The sequence below is a fragment of the Chlamydotis macqueenii genome, chromosome 21 (genome assembly GCF_036417535.1).
Source record: "Chlamydotis macqueenii isolate bChlMac1 chromosome 21, bChlMac1.mat, whole genome shotgun sequence".
NCBI classification, from domain to species: Eukaryota; Metazoa; Chordata; class Aves; order Otidiformes; family Otididae; genus Chlamydotis; species Chlamydotis macqueenii.
This window is the reverse complement of record NC_141576.1, coordinates 5,378,358-5,392,018: the sequence shown is the minus strand read 5'-3', so window position 1 is coordinate 5,392,018 and position 13,661 is coordinate 5,378,358. Positions and strand designations below refer to the sequence as shown.

The following is a 13,661-nucleotide window of genomic DNA, read 5'->3' as shown; positions in this document are numbered from 1 at the left end:
ACAGCACTAAATTTAACACTTCAGAGTTCTGAGGAACAAAAAAGGTGCAGGCGCCCAGGTGAATGTTCCAAGTCCTGAAGATGACTGGCAGTGGGATTGCAGGAAGAGGATATCAAATAGGGCCAACTTTGCGTACTATTGCAGGTATTTTTAATTGCTCCACGGGAAGAGGAGTCAAAGAAGCAGGGAGATATGGGGAAAAGAGTGCAAATGCACAGCTAAGCCAACAGTTTATGCCAGAGCTTAAAACTGGGAACAGCAGTTGGAGGGAGAACGGATTGGTGACAGGAATCTCAGTCTTGACACCCCTGACCTGCATTCAAGTTTCTCCACAATCCATCCTACCCTTCAGCCTTTCTTAAAAAAAAACGAACAGAGCTGACAGCGTGAAAGGCTGCATGCAGATTAACGCCCAGGAATTAATTTTTAAGAACCAAGCTACTGCTAGTTATGAGTAAACAATGTAAGCCAAAAAAAGGCCTTTACCTCCCCGGAATCTTGTGTAGCGTTACTGTGCTGACTGTCTGCCATTCTCCACTTTAGCAATTATTGAAATAAAGTCACCTCTATCTTGATCGCTATGAGTTTATGCACTATAATACAATAAAAAAAAATATCATTATAAAATGTATTAACTTTATAGATTAAAATTATAATTAAAATATAATATAGAAAATTAATCTAAATGGCATAATGTCTGCTTTAGCCAGTTTTGGCCAGCAGCAGTGGAAAGAAAACACCTCAATGCATTTACAAGCAGATTTATTTAGCTTTTTTATATGAGATATATATATATTTATATATATATATGAAATATACCCACAAGTCATTACAAAAGTGTCCAAACACAAGTTCTAGCACAGTACAGTAAAAAGTGTTATTCTAGGAGGAATATCTGAGATCTACAGTATCTTGGCTTCAAGAGGAAATATTTCCATTAGACATTGTAGGCAGAAGAGGACACATTTCCTCCATGGCCTGTCCAGTTAGTATGGATAAACACACCTGGCTTCGACAATAACTCATATGTATGTGCACCAAAGTAATCACGCTGAGCCTAGAATGAGAACACACACACAACAAAACAGACACGTGAATATCACAGTCATGTGAGTACTAGAAGTGGCACCTACTGATACTTAACTATAGGAATACTAGAAATGAGATCTGACTCCAATATCGTAACATTTAAACTTATTTTCTCATTATTAGCAAAATCACTGCAATGAAACATTTACTAACATCTAGTAATTAAGAGTTCTGTAGAAAGACAAGCATATTATTTCTGTTAGGTACTAACGTAAAACACAAGCACTTACGTGCATCCCAAGGTTCAGAGATACTTAATTCTTTATAAAGCATTTTGATTGAAGATATCGTTACCCTTGGTTCACAGATGGAATACTAACACATACTGGCTACTGTCACACCACGTCTCTGGTGTTCTTCACCCAGACATCTCATAGGACATTATTGCTGTGAATTTCATGTTTAACAGAATTGTGTTAGGCAATCTACGCCTTTATCTTTACAATGCTGGAGTTGCCTTTGTGGCCTTCAGACCAGTATTTAAATAACAACATGATAATATTTCAGTAGCGAGAAGATCTGCTACACCATTTCAGGCACCTACCTGAATCAGGTTAGCTGGTAATATTTCATGCCTGTATCCATCATAAAAAGAAAGTGCTGTAGTGAAGCAGGGCATAGGGATACCAATCTGTACTCCAGTGCTGATTACACGTCGCCAGGAGTCCTGGGAGAGATCAAAAGAGAGGGGGAGGACAGGGCAAAGAAAAAAGAAATAAACTAATCAGTGCTTGCTCAGAGGTATGTGCAGGCTATGAACTATTCTAGTATAACAGCACGTGCCACTTCACGTTATATGAAATCTAATGAGCAAATTTGAGCAAATGCAGCAGTAGATTCCTGATTTTACATAAACAAGGTGATCCAAAGTAATGACAAGCAAGATAAACAGGACAACAAGAGCGCAGACATATACTTCACATGAATTAAACCACAGCCTCGAGCAAGGATGCTGTTGTTTCACATAATCATAATCAGTGCACCCCAAAAGCATGAACACGGTGAGGAACACACTGAGCAAACGCTGGGGCACTTCCAGGACCTCTAATCAAGCACAGCACAAAGCCCGCCCAAAGGCATAAGAGGTCAGCACAATACTTCAGACATGTGGATGATCCTCAGTTCAACTGTACATCTGATTTTGTAACCTGCATGGAATATTCAGCTTCAGTTACAAGAATTATTAATGATAATAGATGACTTCTTTGTGGTCAGATCATCTGGTTTTTGTTCTGCCTGTCAGCTCCATCCAAATGAGGACATTGTTTGGACAGAATTAGGTCTAATGAACGGCGGGTCTGGAACACTGTTATTTTGGTGCTACTGCAAACAACGGTAATAGAACAGAGCTTTATACTCCGTACAACTGAAATCCAAGTGTGCAGTAGGCACAAGATACAGGGCAGTGAGAATGTTCACCCAGGCTAGACATTTTTCCCTGACATCATCGTTCTTCTGAATTGCTAGATTTCTGCCTAGGGCTCTTCTGTAATAGTAAAATGGAAACCTTAAGCTTGTAATAGTAGCTTGGCTAATATTAAAGGGAAGAACCATGACCGAACAAGGACTATGTGTTCATTTCCTCCTGTATTATCTTTAGATTGACAGGACAAATACACCTTGCAACATTACATAACACCTCGGTTCATCGCTTGATGTCCCTGGATGCTGATTTATAAAGCAGTGCTTCAGAGATGCAACCCCCGTTTTTTCCCCTTCATTTAGAACTAACGTTCTCCAACTTTGTGCTGAAACAGAGGCAAGCGGCATTTGCAGGCGTTTTGTCGAGGACTGGTCGCTAACCCTGGTGTCTGGCAAAATTCTGATTTGGACCTCAGTATAACCAACTCACCACAGTAACCTTCTTGTTTAATTTCAACCAGCTCCAACTATGCAGTTTTTTTTCCTGTCCTGATCCTGGAAGACTGACATGTTCTACTAAAGAAGGGTACCTTGAAACCATGTATGATTAATTCCTGCACCCACACATACTGTGCGTCTACATACACATATACAGTCTCAAAGAGCTTAAGGATTGTTTAGACATCTTTGGGATCAAGGATGCTGTAAAAATAGGTTTCAGGAGCATTTTCTATCTTTTCATTTTCCAGTCTAAATAAACTTGTAAAGGTAACTCCTGGGAAAGAAGCTGAAGAAGTCCAGACTGTAAACTATTGATTTTATGCTCTTCCTTCCTTGGAAACTCACCTGACAGTTTTCAACAGCTGTCTTGAAGAAATCATCCAACAGCAAATTCTGCAGCTCAGGGTTTCGATCAAAAGCATCTTTGATTTTTCCCAGGAACACACTAGGCAGAACACACGTAAACCAGGAATAAAATTTCACAGCTTCTGACAAAGGCCCAGAACCCAAAATTTAGTGCCAAACTTAGTCAGACTCAGATTCCAAACACTGAGAAGAAGGTCGAAGAAAATCTGCAGTAGCTAGCTAATCTTTAGTGCTGTCTACAGAAACAGCCTCAGTATCTCATCAGGAGATTAACTCCACGGATTATTCAAGAAAATCTCTCGGTTTGTCAGTCTAGCACCACATAAACCAAATTTCCTGCTCTTCTCCCCTCAGCAACTAAGTTACCCCCTCGTCTTAATTACCTTCTGATGATGCAGCCTCCCCTCCACATCAGTGCAATGCCACCGTAATTCAATGTCCAGCCAAATTCTTTGGCTGCTTGTCTCAGCAGCATGAAGCCTTGAGCATATGAGATAATCTTGGAAGCATACAGGGCCTAAAAAAACAAATTCACGTTCCAAGCGAAGTCCCACAAAGTTGAACAAGAAACATCACAGTCTACGTGCTGTTTAGTCCACATCTCATCAGGGTTGAGTACAGTAGCCACATTCCAGCTAGCTCAGAACCAAAATATCCTTTCTAATTGACAGAAAGTTTGGGCTCAATAGAGAGATCAAGAGCTATTATCCCCATCACAAAGATGGGAGAGGTGAAGGGCGAAAAAGTTAAGCTCCTGTGCATGAATTATGACCTCTGCACCACAGCTAGTTGTCACTGCCCACTGTGGCTTAGACTTTAATCCTTTCAGGACTGTTCTTTGGTGAGGAAAGGAATTGGTCCCATTATGCTTTGTGGGCACCACTAGACAATGCACAGTGGGATGGCCGAAAGCAGGAACCAATTGTCATGAACTGTAAACACAAGAGCTCCTCACCAGGGCTCACAGTATCCAAAACCTGCTTCAATATGCAACTTGAGTACAGCTCTCTGGCAAGCACAATGACTCACCTTGCGTACGTCCTCCAGAAAGGCCTTCTTGTTCCCACCAAATTGAGTCAATTTAGGCCCATCCAGCAGCTTACTGGCCTGTACCCTCTCATCCTTGAGGGAAGACAAGCACCGTGCAAACACAGCTTCACCTTTAAGTATGGCAGGAAAGGGGAGACAATTAGAAAGTTCAGCATCACTGCTAAGGTCATCAAGCACACAGCGAGGGCACCACTGAGCCACACACATCATGAAACAGTCACATGGGAAGAGAGGTGTACAAATGAATTAATTCAACAGCGTTACTGGGGGACCAAACTGCCAGCCAGCACAGCCTTTGGGTAAATATTGACTGGCACAGCTTTCAAATCGTGAAGAAAAAAAAAAAGGCACAGGTTATCCACATGAAAATTTATCCTCAGGAACCTTCACCAGCTCTTAGTTTGAAGAATTTACCTTAAAATCTCTTCCTTTCTATAAAAGGCAGACAGTGTGGCACTGCAGTCTAGGGACAGGCAAGGCTGAAGACTTCACTAATTACTGTATCATGCTTTCAAGATTAAAAGCTGTTGCATAAATGCCAACTAGATGTGCTTTGAAATACACACATGCAAAATAAGAGCAATTAAAATCAAGAATAAATGACAGGTTAACTTATAAGAGGAAGTAAGTTTTACAAATCTGGTAGGCCCATAACACTCGTATCCAGAAGCCCATAAGAAAGTTTTATAACATCACTAAGCAGGTTACTGCATGTCATTCGCCAGGGCTAAGGAGATAGCCAAGCAGTATCTTCCGCTCCTGAAGAGAAAGCCTGAATACCAATCTCTTTATCTGGCTCAGTCAATTCCTAATCATGCTGGTTTAAGTTGTACTTATTTGCAATTGAAGATGGTATTGTTAAACGGAAAAAAAAAGTTTCCTTTCCAGGGTCTAATAGAAGGAAAGCAATCAAGTTTATTATAGCCTTCATACTGAACTTTTCTTCCACTCTAAGTAAATTGTGAATTTGGAAAAAAAAAAAAAACAAGAAAACAAGAAAACCCAAAACCAAACCAAACAACCAACCAAAAAAAAGAACAAACCAGCCAAAAAAAGAGATGAATGAGTAATGTTTGCACAAGATTACGGATCCTCCCTGCAGTAGGATTAACCAACCATATCAAAATCAGAACTGGCTCCTCTCCATTTCTGCAAAAACTTCCTTCTACACTGGGGAGGAAAAGTCGGGGGGGCGGGGAAATCAGGAAAAAGTGGGAGCAGCATGATTCTGCTTTTACAAGCAGAAGTCTGCAAGTCATGCTTATGCAGTAAAACCACACACACAGCAACTGCCCTACGAATGGCTGTTTGCACAAGTGCTATTGCACATACTTCCTATCAACTCATCATTACCTAACAATGCTCCCCTGGCGCTGCAGAGGACTAATTAGGGAGTGTCTGCTCCACCCTTGATCTTTGCAAGAACCCCAAATGGGAGAATATTAACAGCACAAGCCAGAAACACTGTTTCAAGCCTGGAATTGAAAGACTATAGCTGTAGTAGAATACTAAAAGCTGTAGTAGAATATTAAAACCATTTACAAAACTTGTCTTGTAAAAATACGTTGTTGGAATCACTGCAGTTACTCTCTTTTAGCCTACTGAATACAGGTTTTCTTATCTTCTAATATGACAGGACTTGACTAGCCAAGGCAAAGGAAAAAGAGGTAGAGAAAGCATGAAAATTAAAGCCAATCCAGGAGCGAAGAAACTGTTGAGCCAACTTATTTACTCAGCGGGAAAGTCCACATTGACCCTGTGGTAAGGGAGCACTCAGTGCCTTGCAGATGTATCACAGTTCCATTCACAGGCCAGGTTAGATAAGAAGGCAGGTAATGAGACTGTTGGGTATGCATGTGAGTAGGTAAATTCTCACGCTTTAGGGATATAATTCAAAGCAATTAGAAATACATTTCCATCATCCTAATTTGGCTTTGGATCAGCAGCCTTATTATCCACAAAACAAAACCAGCAGCAGTACAGAGTGTATAAACACCACAACCAACTGTTGTGGTGGAAAAACAGCAGCCACCATCATAGGGTAGCAGTCTGCCGCTGCTGTCAAATCTGTCCGTGCTCCTCAAGCCACAACCCCGTCAGGCCCTCACGTGCCTGGTTAGCCAGACTAATGCTGGGTTAGCCAAGTTGTGCTGAAACACAGAAAGAGAAGACTTAGGTAGACATTCAAAAAATAACTTTTATGCTTTCAGAGAAGCCTAAGTACTTATCAAGCAGTGGACAAGCAACAAGGTTTTGAGGTTGTCCTGCACCCCTCTTTTTTTCCCCCTTCTTTTTTCCTTCTACCATTTTTAAGACTATGATGGCATTTGGAGTAGCAGATAAGGTACAGGATTCCTGAGAGGAACGTTGCATCAATCTAACACAACACTTAGGTACAGCACTTACGTTCACCTCTCAGCGGGTCATCACCAGCACTGCGAAGATACCATGGCCAAAGGCACAATGACAATACTACCGACATCTGAGAAAACAGGTAAAAACTAGCCTAAAAAACCTAGTAACAGCTCTAACGGGCAGAAAGACTGCAACAGCTGCACCTAGAAGAGCCGCTTCTGCGAGCCAAGCCCTAGTGTGGGCTCATTTCTGAGATGACCGTGTTACCATGCTCCTTACTGTGATGCGGTACATGCAGGTGGGAAAGGTGAGGCCAGACTGAAGAACCAGTTACCTATGAGCGTGACAGGGACTCCATATTCCAGGGCAGAAATGGCTGTCCACTTTCCTGTGCCTTTTTGTCCTGCGCTGTCCCTGATCTTTGGGAGGAGGTGTTTGCCATCGCTGTCTTTGAATTTGAGAATATTGGCTGTGATTTCAATCAGGAAAGAGTCCAGTTCTGTCTTATTCCACTCCTGAAATACCTGGAAGAGGAGAAAAGGTGTTTACATATATACACACAACAATTTACTACACCTACTATATATATCTCAACTGATTTAAGATATATGTATACACACAGAGTTCATACTATCTCAGTTACTGGGTACTGGTGCCCTGACACATCTACCAATGACTCCAGCACTGCTGAAAGGCCATTGCGCAGGAGCCCTGTGCTGGAAGGAGCACACCCCAGACTCAGAGCTGCAGAGCACCCGTCTCCAACTGGGAAGGCAGAGGTACAGCCTATCCTGTTGCCTCTCATCACAGGCGCTGAAGGCCAGAAACACAACTGCTCTTTCAAGACACATCATACTTATTAACTTGCTTCAACAAGGTCTCAGCAAGATTTGCCTGCTCCATTCTAGTGTTCAGTGTTTTACTAGCTTTCTTCAGGCAAGGTAATTCATCTCTCTACACAAGAAGGCGTTTCCTGGGGGGAGAAATTAACTGCAGAATGAGAGAGTCTAGACAACTTCTATAAACATTCAGGTGTATGTGCATGCTGCTCCTTATCTCATTTGAAGTTCAGGAATATTGCGTGCTGCCCTTGGCAGAAGGCATGTCAGAAAAATTAACTTCATGTACATACAGGAGGTCTACTCAAGCCCGGTGCTTCCACCAACAACAGACACGCACCACGGCTCAAGAAGGCAAGACACTAAAAACTACAGATCACCTCTGACATCTCGTCGTGCTGCATGCCCACCACGTCTTTCATCAGATGGTAGGCCTCACAGATGAGCTGCATGTCTCCATATTCAATCCCATTGTGCACCATCTTCACAAAGTGTCCAGCGCCCTCATCTCCCACCTGTGAGGAAACATCAGGAAATACCGTCAGCAACAGTGCAGTCACCACTTCCAGCGTTTAATACCTGCTTATGGCTTCCTTCCCCTAAAGGAAGGAAGGAAGCCAGCCCAGGGCTAACTGAAAACACTGTGGGTCACAGATCCATTTAGCTCCCCCAGCACAAGGACCCTGCCATAAAACTCTGTCTTTGCATTGTACAGAACAAGTTATCAGAGACGGTAGATTTGAACTTAACGCAGTCAGCCAGAGAATCAACCCACCAATGTTGCTGGTTTTATTAAGGACAAACACGCCGGAGCTTCACTAACCAAACTACCTAAGCATGGGTCTAACCACAAGTTAAGGTCAGTATCAAATCCATATTTACCCAGTCACAACAAGGTTCCCCAGATCCCACTTTAGCAGCAATGCTTTGAAATATCGTCTTGATGTGGGGCCTGTGGGGAGAAATAATACGCCTCAGCAGCTAGGCAGAGGACACAAATATCACAAGAAAAAAAATAAAGGAGAAAAAAAAAAATCCATTGGTACGATGCATCCTTCCATAACCTGCCAAAAGGCAGCTTGGGCTGAGGGCATGCCAGCAGGCTGACAACCCATCACACAGCAATGTGAAATAAAATGTATGTTTTTTCCAGAACTGGACACTGTTCGCAAGAATGGAGACAGTCCATGTCACGCTTCCAGCACTGTGCAGACAAGCTTAATGTACCTAAAGGAGCCCGAGTATTATCTTCTCCATTTTAGAAATGGGAAAGTAGAGGCAGCTTATGATACAAGCTCACACTCAGAGAGGATCAGTGGCAGAGCTGAAACAAAATCCCATTCTATTCTGTAGCCACAAGAAAAATCCAGGGTGATCTGGAGGAGGAGAGGGAAGGAGGGAAGAAACTCCACGAACGCAAGTCAGGATATAGTTATCTGCATTACTGCAGTAATTAGGAGTTTTTGGCACTGCCAGGCTCCCCAAGCGTGCTGAACTGCTTAGCCAACAGGACAGCACCACAGAATGCCAAGTTCGGAGCAACCAAAAGCGACCACTGGGAAAGGAGGATGGGTGGCACATGGGCTGCAGGTGCCCCGAAAGAGGAGGGGGGACAAAGTTCAGGCAAAGGTGGCACAAAGAAGCCGTCTTTACTGAGCTGGTTACGGCAAAACGATGATCTGACAGCAGATTACCGTCATGTTGTTTCTGGCTTTGTGCTGTCAAATTTGAACAGGCTGATACCGGTATGAAATCCTAACACAAACGGACAGGGACTCAAAAGATTCTAAGGCTCAGGACAGCACAGACACACCTTTTCCTTCCACATTTACAGAGAAAATGAGCAACCAGGGATAAAGTCTAATCTGAACATTGATGTACAGTCCTTTACGGTAACATGAGCACAGAAGAGCAGGGCAGCATGGCAGAAACTTGCAAAAAAAATTAATGTATTAATGTATCCAATAGTCAGTACAAACATGTGCCGAAGCCTCCTTTTATAGTGTGTGTCACAGCAGGGATGCTTGCTGCTGCCAGTTTCATGGTTAACGGCTTTCCAAGCGCCTAGGACCCCAAAAGAAAAATCATAACCAAGAAATAGTACTTTTTTTTTTTTAATTAAAGCAAAGATATTTTCTCCCCTAGCACACATTTCTCCCTCCACATTTCTATAGGTACTACTTTTGCCTGTGAATTCCCGAAGAAAAACCTACCTTTGTTTTGCCTGCCGTGAAAGCTCAGCACTGCCCCGTGACCCCAGCTAGGCTGAGAAATCTTGAGCCTTGAGGAAGTGAGATGGCAACATATCTTGTTCTCTTCACGCCCACATCCTCCTCCTTCCCTCCCTCAGCTCTCAGCGTGAACAGAAGACGATTGTTGCAGACCATTCTGAAGAATATACTAGCTCATGCTTACCAGGCTTCTTTAGCTCCTCCTGGCATGAGTGAAGGACCATATCTGGCACCCTCCTCTCCACCACTAACACCGCTTCCGACAAATAAGATGCTCTTTTCCTGTAGTTCCTTACAGCGTCTCTGGAACAAAGAGCAGAGCAGCATTATTTAATTTCTTTTAATGACAGAGCTTTACAAATGAAGATTAGCAACTCAGACCTAAAATTAGGTTTTCAATTCTGCTTTGGACATGCTATAAGACAACCTCAGAGAAAGCTTGTACATACATCAAAGTGAACATTAAGAAACTTCCTGCTGCTTTGACATGGATCCCTGCAAAAGAGATATGCTGAGAAAACAAAGTCCTTATGAGCTCCAGACAGAAAAGAGCAGCACCGAGGCTGGAAAAGGCTCAGAATTAAGTGTTAGGTGATACATGCTGTGCACAAAGATGTGGGGGAGGCAGATTAGGCCCAAGGTGGAGCTGCAGAGTTCATTACAGAGTGAAGGTGCAAGCATGGACAACTACGAGGGAAACTAATTCCCTCTGAGTGGGAGAGGAGCACAGGCTGAGACTCCTAAGGGAAGCTGCAAGCTCTCCAAGTATTAATCTGCATTTAGTACCTGGTTTTTACTCTGGCACGGCCAACTCATCCAAAATCAGGATATCAACGCAGAAACACTAATACCAGCACTCCTTCTACGATTCAGAAGTACCAATTTGAATGCAGTATTTTAGTGTAAGTGTCCCAGACAGGCTAATGTAACTTCCATAACTTCTATAGTTACAGTCTCTTTGTGTTTGTTTTTTTTTTTTAATGGGTAATTACCCTGCTGTCTTCATTACCAAGACAGTCAAACCAGCAGTTCTGTCTTACTGGATTTTCCCATGGTCATGTAGGACTGAGATATAATAACAAATCTATACGTCTCCTTAGACTTTCCAATCTCCCTGAAAACTCTAGGATCGTATCAGCAAATTTTCTAAAGGCCTTCACTCTTTAAAAGATGTCATTAAAAATATTCTTTGAGGATCTGAGCAGCTTCTATAAAAATACACTTCTAGAACAGTTCTTAACTACTGTAACAATTGCTTTTTATTAGGCTACATGATCTAGTTTTGCAGATAACTCAGTTTGGCCTTCCCTGAGCAGAAAGGACATGACATCTTATTGACTGACTATTCCGATGATCAGAGGAGAAAGAATCATTTGTATTTTATTCATTCAATTCAAGTAGAAAACAGGCTTACCGTGGTATCTCTATACTCAGAATTCCCACCATCAATTATGATGTCTCCAGCCTCCAACAATGGCACCTGCCAAAAACAAACCAGCATTTTGGTTTTCTCCATGCATTTAAGATCTCAGGAATGATGAATAATTGAGATCTTCCAGAGGAAACTCCCCCAAAAGACAGCAAGAAGTCACAGGCAGAGAGAATGTTTGCCTCACCAGTTTATTGATGAAGTCATCCACTGCACTTCCAGCCTTCACCAGCAAGATAACGCGACGGGGTTTCTTTAACTTGGAGACCATCTCTTCCAGGCTGTGAGCACCAATCACTTTGGTTCCCTTGGCCTCATTGGCCAGAAAGTCATCCACTTTGGAAACCGTCCTGTTAAAAGCACAGACCTGGGGGAAGAAGAAAATACATTAATAAAAGCTGACAGTTACAGACTCAGACTACAAATTATACAAGCAAGGTTCAACATCATGCACCCTCCCACTGCCACCTAAAGATGCAGAGCAGGGACAAAGCTGCAGCATGTCTTTGCAAGCGCCCTGGGAACCTACGGTTGATGGCCAAGCCCAAACCAAACTTCAAGGGAAAAAAATCACACATAACTATCACATCAGGTGGCTAGCTGAGTACAGGCATGTTCTGCTGTTTTTATCTGGAAACGGGACAAAGGGCAGCCTAGGTTATAAGTAAAAGGAAGAAGCAACACCCATTAGGCCACCGCAAGGTAATTAAAAAAGAAAAGCACAGAATGCTCAGCTCCAGTCCCAGGTGCTAGTGAGTCAGCCTTTCTGAACAACGTTTTCCTTTGCTTACCACAAAGCCATGGTCATTCATGTTCAAAATAAGGTTTTGGCCCATCACAGCCAGTCCAATCAAAGCAATGTCAGCTCTGGAATGTGGAAGAACAGAAAAGTCAGGTCAGTCTCATTAGCAGCGATCTAGCACTAGCATCCATACCCTTCGTCGGGTTGTTCCCATCTTGTCACCTGCGAGGCCAGCAAGTGCTGTGGCACCTGCTCTGAACAGATCCTGTAGTCTGTTACAGCAAGAGATCCTTGCGGCTCCCAGTAAGCCCAGCAGACAGAGTGGAGACCAACACAAAGCATGCTTCAAGTCACCAAGACTTCTTCCCAACCACCAAGACACAACTAGATGAGTAAGAAAATGAAGCTGTGCAAAACACTTCGGTGGGAGGCAGGGAGTGCAGTGAGCAGCTCCAGTGTGTCATTGATGGATCCGGCTCTGTCACAGCTCCGTACTGAACAGATGCTGCCCAGCACGTCGTGTCTGAACGCTACAGCTGTCTCAGATTTCGGGGCGAGCAAAGAAAAAGCGGGAAACGGGATATTCTGCTCGAGGCTGCCTAATTCAGCTTGCAAGGGGCGAGCACGGAGAGAAACCCAGCCTGGCTACTTCTCTTTCTCGGGTCAGGAACGAGTTTCCTGCTTCGCAGTCGTGACTCAAACTGACCGCTCCCGCGTTTTGACACAAAGTCCCCCGGCCAGCCGGCCTCGTCTCCTTCCTGGGCCCGCAGCCGCCGCAGAGCCCCTGACGGCGCCGGCGCAGCCCGCGTCGGGCGGCTGGAGGGCCCGTCCTCCCCTCCTTCCCGCTGCCGGACACTCCGCCGAGCCGGCCCCGCGGGAGAGCGAGGAACCGCGCGGAACCAACCGCTTCCCCCGCCATCAGCCCGCCGAAACGCGAGGGTCTGCAGGGCGCCCCTGGGCAGAGGGGCGAGTCCGGCAAGGCTCCCGCTGGGGGCACGCTCCCAGCCCCCCGCCCCCGCCCCGCCGCTGCCGGTCTGCGAGGCCTCTCCCGTGAACGGGGGGCACTCCCCGGCTCCCACCCCCGGGGGCAGCCGCGCCGAGGCCTCGCCCGCTCACGGTCCCGCCGGAGGGCGGCGCGGCCCCCCCCCCGCGCTCCCCCCCCCCGCACTCACTCAGCCATCGCGGCGGCGCCGAGGCGAAGCTGCAGGCGGTGACGGCGGCGTCTCGCGGGGCTCGGCCTCCGGCGCGCGCGCGCCCGGCCCGCCGTCCCTCAGCTGCGCGGGCGGGGCGGGATAGAGCGCGCCCATTGGCTGTTTCCGGCCAGCCCCGCCTCCCGCCCATGGGCCGATGGTTCGGGGGTCTCGCCCCCTTAAAGGCGCAGCGCACCGGCAGAAGTAGCGGCCAGAGGAGGCCCGAAGGGGACATCTCTCGTCGGACTCATCCTGCAGCGGGAGGCCGGGCCCGCCGCCTCCTCCATTTCGACAGCCCGGGAACAGCGGGGTTTGCGTTTTCTCCCCTCCAGTTACACAGAATTGCCTCAGTGCAGCTGTTGAAACAGCTTCCGAGGCTGCAGGCACCGGCTCGGGTGGCGCGGTTCACCTCTGAGGTGTCCGCAGGAACCCTGCCCCTCTTCAGCACCGAGACGAGAACTAAGAGAAAAACTGAAAAGGAACCTGGTTTCATGCCTTTGCTCCATG

General features: G+C 45.3%; 1 protein-coding gene across 1 annotated transcript; it reads right to left on the bottom strand.

Moving 5' to 3' along the window:
- Window positions 1–745: 745 nt before the first annotated feature.
- Window positions 746–13,214, bottom strand: PGD (phosphogluconate dehydrogenase). The gene is made up of 13 exons (XM_086764503.1): window positions 13,137–13,214; window positions 12,014–12,089; window positions 11,410–11,589; window positions 11,208–11,273; window positions 9,978–10,096; window positions 8,445–8,514; window positions 7,943–8,077; window positions 7,058–7,247; window positions 4,348–4,478; window positions 3,702–3,835; window positions 3,298–3,397; window positions 1,634–1,756; window positions 746–1,057 (listed from the first exon to the last, which is right to left on the bottom strand). The coding sequence occupies exons 1-13, from the start codon at window positions 13,142–13,144 to the stop codon at window positions 938–940; spliced, it is 1,452 nt and encodes a 483-aa protein (XP_086620629.1). The 5' UTR covers window positions 13,145–13,214; the 3' UTR covers window positions 746–937.
- Window positions 13,215–13,661: the final 447 nt, after the last annotated feature.

Excerpts from the sequence above, each read along its gene's own strand:
- PGD (XM_086764503.1), bottom strand. Across the intron at positions 11,590-12,013 it reads TGAATGACCATGGCTTTGTG|GTCTGTGCTTTTAACAGGAC; the intron begins GTAAGCAAAGGA and ends TTCTTCCCCCAG. Across the intron at positions 8,515-9,977 it reads GGAGGAGCTAAAGAAGCCTG|GCCCCACATCAAGACGATAT; the intron begins GTAAGCATGAGC and ends TTCTCCCCACAG.